Source organism: Aedes aegypti, chromosome 1 (assembly GCF_002204515.2).
Source record: "Aedes aegypti strain LVP_AGWG chromosome 1, AaegL5.0 Primary Assembly, whole genome shotgun sequence".
NCBI lineage: Eukaryota > Metazoa > Arthropoda > Insecta > Diptera > Culicidae > Aedes > Aedes aegypti.
In genome coordinates, this window is record NC_035107.1 from 193,861,932 (window position 1) to 193,875,800 (window position 13,869).

Consider the following 13,869-nt stretch of genomic DNA (forward strand, 5'->3'; position numbering starts at 1 on the left):
TTGGGTAACATCATCTGTTCATAATTTTGAATTAAAACATATACGAACAAGAAAAGTTTATAAATTTAATATTTTCAATTTGTTGAATATTCGAAAATATAAATTCAGTAATGTCATTTTGATTAAACATTCATTCCTTTGGCATATGTAAAAAACTATATATTTAAAGAATTATTCAAAATTATCAGTTGAATCGTACACTTCAGATATTTTCACATCTGACTTATCTGAGTTACCTCAGGGATATCAAAAATCCTTGTGCCACAGGCCACTTCGCCAAAGGATGAAGTCTGCGTGTCATATGTAGTGGATTGCAAACAAGTTTTGTAGTTTAGTAGGTAAATCACTCACGTAGCATGCAAGAATCGTGAGTTCGAATCCTATCCGAGCACACGTTTTTTTTTTTTTTTAATTTCACTCATTGCTTGTGCATCTTTACACACGCGCAATAAGTTAATTATCTTAATAGAACATTATTTATTTCTTCAATTTCTAGTTCTTAATACTTCAGGTTGCCCATATAACAGTATACATTAGTGATGAATGAAGTTATAATAACAAAGATAACGTAATTTCTCGTTCAGCTAAAATTTATGTGGGAAACATATGAATGTATCCTTCCACTGACAATTGCAACTTCTTCGATTTGATGACAAAGGCAAACATCTTCAAAAATAAGCACAGCACTTATTTTAAATAAGGATAGGTGTGTGTTTATGTGTGTGAGAACAGTATAATTGATTAGTTTGTATATTGAAGAACTTGCTTCCCTAAACATTTGATCGTAATATATTGTACCGAAAAAAGAGGTATTAAAAGGGAGTCTAAATGTGAGCATTTTTTTTCTTTGTGATCGTCGTCGATTTTTCTTCATATTCGTAGGTTTGTGAATTAAACAGAGGGTCCGTGATTTTTTCAAAACTGTATACGTGCGGAATAGTACTGATAGAAGCAAACGTTTGTTGCCGTAGTAATTGACTTTTAAACGTACTTAAAATAACCAAAGAACCAAAGAATACGAGTAAGATTTTAGTTCGTCACAGCGTATCAAATTATTACTTCCTCTGTCTGTAAGGACTCCCTATAATGGCTATCTCTTTCAACAGCTTTCGATACAATTCTTGCGTGATTCCTGTTTGCCTTTCATGGTTTCATAAAAATTCATCGTTTTAAATGTTTCGACAAGACACTCTCAAAAACCATTCGGACACCAAAGTCGCTCTGCTAATGCAAGCCCATTCCAATTTTACATAATGAATACTATACATATTGTTGCTACTTCTTATAGAAAATAAATTCCAAACAATGTAACCTATCTACAGCTGAACAAAATCCAATCTTATTCGTCTACATGCTACATACATTCTAAACCACACCACTCTTTAAACATCCGCGCACGTTTTGTTTTGTAAGTGTAAATACTAATTTTGAAACATTCTATTCTAAGATCTTCTTTTCGAAAAAGTAAAAATAATCCTTACAAATAATAAGACTATGTCGAGTAAGGAACACTATAGCCAAATATGATTGCTTTTTTGATAGATGATAATTGTTTGAAATTTGTATGCTCTTCCTAGCCTTTGTGTATCTCAATTGGTACATCCGTCCGAAAATCAGTCGACAACTGGAAATATTCAAAGTAAGAAAACAAATGCCGAGACACGTGATTCTGCTCTTTAATTTTTGTTCCATAGCGGATCGGTGTTTAACTTGTAACTGCGTATTCACGGATGACGATAAACTTAACTAGCAAATGTAAACCAGGGATAAAATAATTTAAGTTTTTTTTATCTGTTTTAAATCATGGCACTATTGTTTCGTTTCAGATTAGGTCTGTTCACGTTTTCACTATTTCTTGTAGGAAAAAATATCAAATTTTCGTGGCTTTGCGTACGCTGGGAGGTTTCACTATTATTCGATTTGATCAAATCAGTAGTTGGTAATTTTTACTCTTTTTTTTTGCTTGATTAATATGTTGGAATCTTATTTGTTTGCCGCTGTCTATATGCTGCATGTGTAAACCAGCCTTATCATTCTTTGAAAACGGATTAGACAAGCTGGAAAGTGAACTCTTACGGGTTCGTTCGGATATTCCATTCCGAAACCGATCGATTTTGCTACGAACGAGTATTGGGTTGTAGGGTTGGGTAATGTGTTTGAGGGTTCAGTGAGTGCAATGAAAAGTTTCTACTTTCAAAAATCGAGTTTATTAAAGTGATTCGACTGCAGTCGCTGTTGTCGACCAAGAACAATCGCTGAATACGAACTCTGTTGCTCAATATGACTGGATAACTATGGAATACAACGGATTACTTCTGGAATATGCATACTTACTTTGTTGAGGGATCTATTTTATAAATCGAGTCAATTTACGTGACTCGCCTTTCGATCAAAGTAAGCATACAGTCACTGTCGATATAAGTAAGCATATATATTTCAAAAATCACATGTCGTTTCACACAGTAATCTAGTCGAGTCATTTTGATCGACTCGACGAGTTCATGGAGAAACCGGCTTGAGAATCAATCGGCAACGGACAACAGCACAGCAAATTCTCCAAAAATATCGTGAATAACATGTCCGAACGTCCCACCGCATCACTTTTCTGTCTTTTTTAATACGGCTTACGATAAAATCAATCGCTTACAGCTATGGACAATCATGGATGAAATCAGCTTTCCTGGGAAGCATACAAGATTGTTCAGAGCAACAATGAATGGTGTGCAAAACTGTGTGAAAAGCCGAGAAACATGTTTTGGCAGATTCAGTTAATTTGTTTGCTTTCCGGATGGACATAGTAGGCTGAATAGTTTAGAAGATGGCAGACATGTGCGCCCATCCGAAACTTGAGGCAATAAAAGTTGGACTGGTGCTGAATGCGTCAAAGTAATTCTTCCTGGCATTACGTCCCAACTGAGATCGAATCTGCTACTCAGCTTATTGTGCTTATGAGCTCTTCCACAGTTATTAACTGAGTGCTAGCTTTGTCAATGCATCATTAAAATAACCAAAACGGCCGCTATAAAAATATAGATAGCGCCACCGTAAACTTGTGTGCTTAACAGAACAGCAATACTCTCGCAATGTTAAATCCCATATTCCTCTGTTTTGATGCACTGTGTGCCGAACAAGTTTCCTTCCATGATCCATTGATCATGTGTAAGTGTATCGTATGACCATCGTGTAGATATTCTACATTCTAGGGAGTCGAGAAAATTGTAAACCCGATAAGATCCAGATAGCATTCGTACCCACAGCCCTCAACTTGGTCTTGCTGAATAGCTGCGCATTTAACGGCTATGTGAGTCCCAAACAAAGGAACACTCATCGCTACTCAAAACTCTCTGCATCTGCATCACAAGTTTCACGGGAAAGGGATGTTATTTTTGACAAAGATCTCTTCGTGAAGGCACTTCGCACCGATAGCGATGCCTTGAACTTGGATGCGGTAGGGCTGATGGCAAGGGCATGTGATACAACGATACCACGAAGACGGGAGCCCCGCGACGATCGACGTCCAGCGTACTGGCAAAACAAGGCACTCATCGCCCTCCGCGCTGCTTGCCTTAAAGTCAGGAGACGTTACCAGAGAGCAAGGAACGTAGAAGTCAAAGAGGATCGAAAAGTCGTATTCCAACCAGCCAGAGCTGCTTTCAAATGCGAGATAACGCTGAGCAAGTCTGAGTGCTACAAGGAACTGTTCAGAGTAGCTGACGCCAACCCCTGGGAGACGCTTATCGAACGGTGAAGGGTCCATCAATACCGGTTGAAACGTGTAATGAAAAGCTGAAGGTTGTTGTCGAAAGTCTCTTCTTAGCGCCACCCACACCGTATGTAGACGAGAAAGAAGCAAACGCCGAAGATCGTCAGGTCTCCAATGACGAGCTTATAGCAACGGCGAAAGCATTGAAGATGAAAAAGGCCCCCGGGCCGGATGGAATACCGAATGTGGCACTTAAAGCAGCGTAACCGGATGTGTTCCGGAAGGTGAAGCAGAATTGCCCTGACGAAGATCACTTCCCAGATATATGGAAGATCCAGAAGCTGGAAATCACTCGGTGATCCAACATCATACAGGCCTATATGCTTGCTGGATACACTGGGCAAACTCTTGGAACGGGTTATCCTAAATGTACGAACACGGAGAGCGAGAACGGTCGACGGTAGACGCAATTCTGACGATTCTGGAGGCCCGAGAAGGCATCGAAGCGAAAACGAAGAGGAAATCATTACTGCGCCGTAGTTACGATAGACGTTAAGAACGCGTTCAATAGCGCCACCAGTTGGGAGGCGGTGTTGGTGTATGATACCGTCACCGGCCGAAATGAGTTGAAAGTAACGGCGGAAGTTCCGCAAAGGTCCACACTGGGTCCGACGCTGTGCAATGGGATGTACGACGGGGTCCTATCACTGGATTTACCCATGGCGGGTGTCAAGATCATCGGCTTTGCTGATGACGTTGTCCTAACAGTAATAGGCGAAACGCTGAAGGAAGTGTAGTGCTAGCCACGGAGTTAATGGGCACGGTCGAGAACTGGATGAATGGATTCACGCTGAAGATAGCCCAATACGAAACGGAGGTGCTACTAGTCTGCCAACGCGAAGTGGTTCAACACGCTGAAATTACCGTCGGGGGACATGTCATAGCATCATAGCGGTCGCTCAGACACCTGAGCGTGATAATAGACGATCGGCTTAACTTCAACAGCCACGTCTACTATGCATGTAAGAAGGTGGCAAAGGCGACCAACGCCCTTACAAGGATCATGCCGAACGCTCATGGCCCAAGAAGCAGTAGGAGGTGTCTTCTGGCTAGCGTATCATCGTCGATACTGAGATACGGAGTTCCGGCCTGGGGTGCAGCACTGCAAACCAAGCGCAATCGGGACAAGCTCAACAGCACGTTCCGGAGAAGACATCGATTGTTATCAGCGGAGTGGCGCACTAGACAGGTGAGGAAATTGGCGAGGATCGGCTCCCTGGTCAAGTGGCAGCTAGAATGGGATGCCTCTTAGAAAGGTAGTGGAACCCACAGATTCACCCCGAATGCGTCGACCTAGCTTAATAAGGAGCATGGCGAAGTGACTTCCACCTGACACAGTACCTGACAGGTCACGGTTGCTTCCGTTGCTTCAATCATTATTGGCACGGTTAGGCCACCGTTCTGTCCCGTGTGTAATGAGAGAGAGGAAACGGCGGAAAATATTTGGGCTTATTCTACGAGTGGCTTGAGGTGAAAATTATCGGTGTCGTATAGCGCGTTGACAATTGGATTAATTCTACGAGTGGCGTGAGGTGACAATTGTCGGTGTCGTATAGCGAGGTGACAATTCTCGACTCGAGTGAAGTGACTCGCCGTGCAAATCAAATGGAGAGTCACTTCACTCGAGTCGAGAATTGTCACCTCGCTATACGACACCGACAATTGTCACCTCACCCCAGTCGTAGAATAAGCCCAAATATCGACTCGAGTGAAGTGACACGCCGTGTAAATCAAATGGAGAGTCACATCACTCGAGTCGCGAATTGTCACCTTGCTCTACGGCACCGACAATTCTCACCTAACGCCACTCGTAGAATAAACCCAGTTGTCTTGGATTGCCCGAGGTTCAACATGGAACGAAGTGCGTCGGCGGCTGCTTTTGGACAGGACTTCAATACAGACAGAATGGTAAGCGATCCTAACCCTTGGGATCTGGCGAACAGTGTTGGTGGTGATAACGTCTTTCTTGCATAGACACTGGTGTCAGCGAAACGAAGGCAGAAAGCAGTGCCTGGAATTGGCGCTAATTAACCGGAAGTCAACCCCCAACCGGTTTGACCGAACTCGGCACTCGAGACAGCCTGACGAAGATCTGCCCTGCGATAGCCGCCAGTAGTCGGGGCACCATCAGTGCGGACGTCTCCCCAACCGGTACTGGTGACAACCTCCGACGCCGGGGAAAGCCAGGAGGGGAAGGAAATGAGATGGGCAGAAGAGGATGAACGTCGGAAGGAGACAAAGAGGCGGAGGAAATGCAATAAGGCAAATTTATGAATTTCAACCCGATTTCTTGTGGCTAGTTTTCATAAGGGGTTCCTATGTTTATCAATAGTCCATTTGCCTGAGTGAGGAAATCCAGGCTACCGCCTAAAGTGAGAACTAGTGTTTAGTGGATAGGCACACAAGTGAATCCCACAAAGTACACATTCTCTACAGGCCAGGTTTTTTAAAACTTTCTGATATCTCACTATAATAAAAAGGGAAGTTATGTAAGGTGAAATATTGGAGTTTACCGTTATCCTAGCTTAATACGTAATCCATTTTCAACGCTCAAGCCGGCTGGTTTACAATCACGCACGGGTGCACGTTTTTCAAATCCACGCACATACAACCGCATTACTAATGTTAAAAACGTTAGAGTTAAGGAACTTTGATAATTGGTTTCACTTCTTGTTTGGTCACTATAAACGACGATGTATGTAGGCTGCTGCGTGCTGATGACGAAGATGATCATAATAAGGTTATGTTGCGGAGGATGGGGATCGTGACGATATCGAGATGCGATTGTTGATGTTATTGTAATAAGTTCGTCCTTTGTGTTTTGTATGGTTCTTAATTTCAAGCACATGTTTAGTTTTTTTGTCATACAAAAATATCCGTCTACTTTTTTTTATTTGTTTTTGGTAAAATCACCTCAACTAACAATAGGTAGGTTAGTAGATCTCTTTCATATATGTGGTTTTATCGTTTCGATCATCAAAAAAAATCTAAAACGCGCATCCTTTTTCGAATTTTTTGTTTGTTTTCGTTTTATGTACACTGTAAAATATATAAGGTGTTAATTACTAATGATGTAAAATGTAAAATATAAGGCAAAAATATCATTTTAAATACGCAATATTTACTTTGGGTTGTTTTCAACTATTCATTCTTGATTATAATTTGTTCACTTCAACAGTGTGTGTAATTGTGTTATGATTAGTAATGTGTTTTGTCTTTTCTCGCAGATGTTGGGTTTCTTTTTGTTTAATTTATTTGATATTCATCCTTATTTTGTTAACCATAAAAATTGTAAATGCATTGAAAGGTTTTGTAAGCGTGCAACTTAATGTAGGAAGAAGAAAACAGTTGCCGATCTACTCCACATACCGAGCTTTCTAAGCTACGGAAAGCAGGTGGAATAGGGCGATTGCCTAGATCGAGGGGGAAATCCACTGCGGTCGGAACTTCTCCTTAGTACGACGTTGATTTGGTTGGGCCCTTCTTTCAGTTGGCAAAGGAATTACATGTTAATAAATAGTTAAAAATAGTTTACACAGGTGACACAGAAGATTTCCCTCTCAATTCTTCAAAAAATAAAAATGTTTCTAGACAAAAAATCTAACTAAAAATAAGATTGAGCGTGTTCTGTGAACTTTCGTTAACCCTACAGCCAAAGAGATGGTATAAATACAAGTTGTATTGTGACAAGTGAACATGGCGGACGAATGCTAACCCTAAAAACGCTATAATAATCGAACGGGGTATAAAAGTTGCGCCGGTTCGAGTCTATAAAATATATATATATGTACATTTGTAATATGTAAAACATAGAACTATATAACTGTTTCCCAAGACGCAATCGCATGGTAAATTGATAATGTAGCATTAAAATTTGGCGCCTAAAGTTTTACTTGAAAAAATATTAAGAAAATAATTATTTGATTCGGAATGGAAACTGACGAAAAACGAGAATTTCCAAACGACTACATGGGATAGAGAAATGTCTACAACTAGGGTGTTAAAATTATGTTTCGCTTAATATGGCATCATGATATTGCAATCGAACATTATTCAGAGATTCATCAAACATTGCCTCGCTTGCTCTGGGGCTTGTGTATTTCTCTATCCCATATACTTTTCTTAACTACTATAAACCTATGAATAATTAGGAGTCGCCTACCCAAAGTGCTCCCCCCCCCTTCTCCCACAAGGTTGTATGGGAGGAACACGAACTGAGAAACTAATAATTAGATAACCGGAATTGATTACTTAAGCTAATGTTGTCTCTTCTAGAGTACTTGCTTTTGCTTAAGTTCACTGCAACTAAGATTTATGAAAAAAAGTTAATTATAAAAATATCTCGCATCTTTCTTCACTGCCAAAAAGGAGCAATGACGCAAAACACATCACACGATAACGCTAAACCTAACATCAATCGCGGCGTGGTCGCAGCATTGCTTCACGTAATGTTCATAATTTGTTCAGGGTGCTCAATACTCAAATATGATTGAAACTGTAGGATGTATTTGGCAAATAATGGATATCGCACTGAGGGTAAATAATAGTTCATCAAAGTTTTATTCCTGTTTCATTGAAATGCTCGTAGCTGCAAAGCTGATCTGTTAAAATAGCGCAATATCCGAGCAAAAACGATAAGTTAAGTTGTTAATATAATGACCGAGTTAACTTGAAAGAGTTATGAGCTCATACGCCAATGTGGCAAAGGAAGCCATTCCATGGAAGATCGGCGTTTTGTGAAACAGCCTATTCCGATGAGAAACTGCAAAAACTACTATTCTTGAATGAAATTCAATTCAAAATATGTTTTGATAGGATTTTTTAATAATTTGATACAAAAAATACAAAATTCTGCTCGGATATTGCTCTCCGCTGCTTTTTCGGGTTTTACCCGCTGAATTTAAGCTTATAAGTTAATAAACAGCCTTACATCAGCCGTGTATGTGCAACATACGGATTTCTAACGAATATATCCCAATACATGTATATCAATAGTTTATTAATGTATAGTTGAAAGTAAAGTTCGAAACTCATTTCCCGAAGCATTCGCGTGGAAACAACACTGCGGCGTCGATTGATACGATTTTGATTGACTATTCAAACGCTAAGAAATACAATATAAACTCTCGCGTATCCTCTCTCTCCTACACTAGTAATAAAAATTGTACTGCTTTCAAAATAATTATCAAACAATAAAAACTAAAATAAAAGTTACTAAAATATGGACTGAGCATTTGCAATGTGGAACTGTGAAATTCGTTTTGACGATTGTACGTTGGAAGGAACAAAATTAAAGAAACACGCGATAAAAATAGCTTTTAAAGGTAAAAAAGAAAGGCTTCCTGGGACGAAAAAATACTGTGATTCTATACAATAAACACGGTTCACTAGATGTTTGATATTAGTCCTAAAAAATATACGCCGTTTTTCTTAACAACAGTGTTTCAATTTTGTGTATTTTACCTGAACAGTTTTGTGTTTAAAATAAATAAAAGGAAAATAACAGAGCTTAAAACAATAACAGATCGAAAAACGAAATGGTTCTTCTTTTTTTGTTTCAGTTAAAACTTATCTCCTAGTGATTCCTTCTGGCGACACACAAAAAGATCAACAAATCGAGTCTCGAAGGCGGTTTTTAACTCGGCACGCGAACCAAAAGTAAAAATGGAAAACACAAGTTCCGTATATAACTAAATATGCCTCACGATAAAAACTATAACAGGGAAGGTCTTTTGTTTGTGTGTTTGCTTTAGAATGAACATGTTTTCTGAACGGGAACTAAAACCTACAAAAATCGTATTGCAAAAATTATGGCAATTCTACAAGTGTGTCTGTATATAAGTGTATACAACTCCTATGTAAAATATGTTTTTGTTTGTTTTGTTGTGTAAATTTGCTTTTTCTGCATTCTACTTCGTTCAGAAGAAATTATGCCTATGATTTAAGATTAATCTTTTGTTTGTTGTTGTTTTTTTTGCATATAATTATCAGTAAAAATATTTACATTATTCGAAAGGTTTGATTTCCTGGTTTGTTTGTAAACAGCTTTGTTTGCTTTTTGTTCTTCTCCTCGCCTGCTTCGTTTTGCTTAACTGCTATAAATAGGTATTCTTGCCTTTCTAAACAGAGTAAAATAAAATTCGCCATACCGCGCATCCTTTCGTTTCTACTGTCCGCTCTTCTTTAATCATACTTCAATGTTTGCATGATCTTTAGTGCTTCTTCTTTGTTTCTTTGCTTTTGATGCTACGACATTTGTTTGACAAACCCTGCGCCATTCTTCCCTAAATCCATTTTACTTTGTATGGTCTCAATTTTTAATATTTTCTGTAGTGTGTATACGTTAAAATAAAATATTTTATCTCGCACTTGCTGTTGTAAAATAAAAATTGGAGATCATTCATTTTTCAGTTTTCGATAATAAATATTGTTTAAAATAGTATAATATTAAGAATAAAATTGTAAATAGTGTTAATAAAAGGAAAAATTAAAATAGTAATAATATTGGTAAAACAACATAATATCTTTCGTTTTTCCTCTATCTCTCTTTTAAAAAGATGTTTTTTTTTGTTTTGTAAGGTTGTTTCTCACACTTATCCGGATGAACACACCAACCACAGCTTATTTTGTTTTGGGATAAACCATACGACACCCCACAAACACACGCACTTAATTAGTTCAGTGGGGTTGTAGACGAATGTGTTTGCTAATAAAACCGAATCTTGTCGGTTACGACATTGATGCGGGTGCGGCTTGATGATGGTTTGACTCTCGATACAAGTTTCAGTTAGTTATGGATAATATGTGCAGTGTTTTGTTCGGCTTCTTGTAGCTGAACCGTACGAATATCTCCTTTTCGACATATCTCTTACTTACGGCCATTGCTTAGAGCTGATAATGCGTTGATTTTCGGGCTTCTCCAACAATTCGATGTAAGGTATGACGAGAAGTTTAAATTTTCAACGCACTTACCTTGCTGCGATTGTAGATGATATTGCTGTCAGCTTAGCGATTCGGCTTAAGGATTCTCGCTCCGGCGGTCAATCACTGAATGTATAGAGTGTTCAGTACGAGGACGTGATGGTTATTCTTGGCCAAAGTTACAACGTAGCCCTCAGATGTAATTTTCAACCCACAACAGCGAGAAACCTGAAAAAAAAAATCAAAGTTAATCATTAGATTGCTATTCTACACACCAATTTTTTTGCAGATTGTCAGCAATATTTCGCTGGATTTTGTCGAGCTGAAAACCATAGCAAATAGTGCACTGGCCCTTAACAGAAAAGTTTGAAAACAGGAAAGTTTTTGTGCCAAACGACCGTTATACCAAATGACATTATGCAGAACTGGAAGCGACTGAGTGTCTTAAAAATTGTAGGTATTGGTTATTTCTTCCAAGATTCGTTCACAGATTTGTCAACAAAATCCTAAATCCTTCAGGAGTTTATCCAGTGATTCTTTTATCGATTGCGCTAGCATTTAATCAAGAATTCTAACAACAGTTAATAGGAGAATAATAGAGTTACACAAAAATGATGACTTTTAACGGTTTAAAGACCAATTTGAAATATCTTTAACGTAAATGAATTCTTAGATGTTTTAAATTAAGCATCATTTCCTACATACACTCACACAATATGACCAGCCTATGGCAGTATGGGAGTGAAGGAAGCTACTCCGCTCCTATGATGAGCAAGCGGGTGGCACCGCTCTCTGTTCGTCGGAGCTTCGAGAAACAGCAGCAGAGCAGCAATCGGCGCGCAGTGAGGGCTTTAGAGTTTTCCTCACTGCGGCCGTCGTAAGAAGCGGATTTAACATAAATAAAGCTGCTCTGGTCACGACAACCAGCAGCTTTATTGTTCTTGACCTTGTGAATGGCATCCTTAACCTCTCTCAAAGTGGGGGCTGGTTGGTTTCCATCCTCCGCAGTACTAATGAAGGCATTTCCTCCGTTGTCCAGTCCTTCATTGCCTGTGCTCTCAGCGCCACAGGTACTCGTCGAAATGCTGCTTCCACCTTTCGATCATCTCACGCTCGTTCGTCAATATGCTCCCATCCTTATCGCTGCACATCTCGGCTCGCAGCACGAAGCCGTTGCGGGATGCGTTGAGCTTCTGATATAACTTACGTATTTCTTGAGACCAGCACAGCTGTTCCATCTCCTCGCACTCCGTCTCCTCCAGGTGTTTTTTTTTTCTCCCAAAAGAGGCGGGTCTGCTGTTGCCGTTTCCACATATAACGCTCCACGTTCTGCCGGGTTCCTTGCTGCAGCATGACCGGCCGCGCTGCATTATTCTCCTCCAGAATCTGCCTACATTCTTCGTCTAACCAATCGTTCCGTCGACGTTGCTCTCAGCTGCATTGTTGATGGCTGCCCTTCACTGTTCTCCAGCAGTCCTCAATAAAGGCTTCATCCAGCTCACCCTCTTCCGGTAATGCCGCCTCGAGGTGCTGCGCGTATGCCGCTGCGACATCCGGTTGCTTGAGCTACTCTAGGTCATACCGGGGTGGCCGTCGGTACCGTACGTTGTTCACGACGGAGAGTTTTGGTTGCAGTTTAACCATCACCAGTTAGTGGCCAGAGTCGATGTTAGCGCCACGATAGGTCCTGACGTCTATAATGTCGGAGAAGTGCCGTCCATCGATCAGAACGTGGTCGATTTGTCATTCTGTCGCCAGCTGTGCTGTGCTGGAAGTAGGTGCTACGAATGGCCATATTCTTGGAGGCGGCGAAATCAATTAGTCGTAAGCCGTTTTCTTTCGTCAGCCGGTGGGCAGTGAGCTTTCCAATAGTCGGTCTGAATTCCTCCTCCTAGCCAACCTGAGCGTTTAAAGCTCCTATGATGATTTTGACGTCATAGCTTGGGCAGCTGTCGTACTCGCGTTCGAGCTGCGCATAAAAGCGTCTTTATCATCATCAGTGCTTCCGGAGTGAGGGCTGTGCACGTTTATTATGCTGAAGTTGAAAAACCGGTCTTTGAGCCTCAACTTGCACATTCTCTCATTGATCGGCCATCATCCGTTCACGCACCTCTGCATATCACCCATCACTATAAAAGCTGTTCCCAGCTCGTGTGTGTTGCCACAGCTCTGGTAGATGGTATGGTTACCTCAAAACGTTCGCACCATTGATCCCTTCCAACACCTTTCCTGCAACGCCATAATGCCGAGTCCGCGGTCCTTCAGCACGTCGGCAAGAATGCGTGTGCTCCAGATGAAGTTGAAAGATTTACAGTTCTACGTACCGAGTTTCCAATCGTTAGTCCCTTTACATCGCTGTGGTCTTCGACGTTCGTTCGTTCGTGATTTTATTACCGATGGCTTGCAGGGCCTCGCACCAACCCCCTAGATTTCCGGAGGACCATTCCCCCTAAATGTTCGGAGGATCATAGTGCACAGTTAAGCTTAGAGTCCTTCTCTGGCACTCTGACGATGATCAACCGTCCCTGATATGGGGAACAGACGCTCCAAGTTTGCAGAAGCAAAAGCAAAAGCAAACCCCCTTCCCTGTCAGCATACGACAAGAGTTCCTACCGGGGTTGGTTACTCGATCTTCCCTAAGGTTACTCGTACCCCGGCCAGTGCCGCCAGGAAGTAGGGATAAGAGTTGCTGGGCAAGAGGCTAAGCACCACACAAAGAGGGCTATTTTATTCCTTGAGGTACGCGAGGTACCAATGGTAAGCCATGCCCAGCCATTTACCAACCACCTAATACAATATATGTTTGCGAATTGGTGGGAACTTCTAGAGGAAAGCCTGGAAAAATAACTAGAAGGATTCCTAATGCTAGATAACTAGAAGAACTTCCTCGAGGAATCTGAGAAGAAATTCCTGGAGAATAAATATGTAATAATCTCTAGGGGTTACTCTTGAGCCTCTAGAACTTAGCATCTGGAGTCACTAGAAGAAGAAAAGGAAAAAAAGTGACTTGAGTGGGAGACCATTTGGATTAAAAATGAGATCTCCTAAAAAATAGAGACTTTTCAAAATGACTTGCATTAAAATAGTGACTAAGTCTCTAAATAGAGACCTACAAACAGCCTTGCATTTGGTCAAATGGTGTAGGTTCAATATACAGGGTGTCCATTCAAAATCAATTTTCAAAT

General features: G+C 40.5%; 1 protein-coding gene across 4 annotated transcripts in view; it reads right to left on the reverse strand.

Annotated features, from left to right (window-relative positions):
- Positions 1-6,933: 6,933 nt before the first annotated feature.
- The window catches only part of LOC23687749 (B-box type zinc finger protein ncl-1), a 49,630-nt gene continuing 42,694 nt past the window's right edge, over positions 6,934-13,869 (reverse strand). For all 4 annotated transcript variants that reach the window (XM_021856114.1, XM_021856123.1, XM_021856136.1 and 1 more), the window contains exon 6: positions 6,934-10,912. In XM_021856114.1, the coding sequence (XP_021711806.1) occupies positions 10,808-10,912 (105 nt within the window). In that variant the 3' untranslated portion in view covers positions 6,934-10,807. The remainder of the gene's footprint in view (positions 10,913-13,869) is intronic.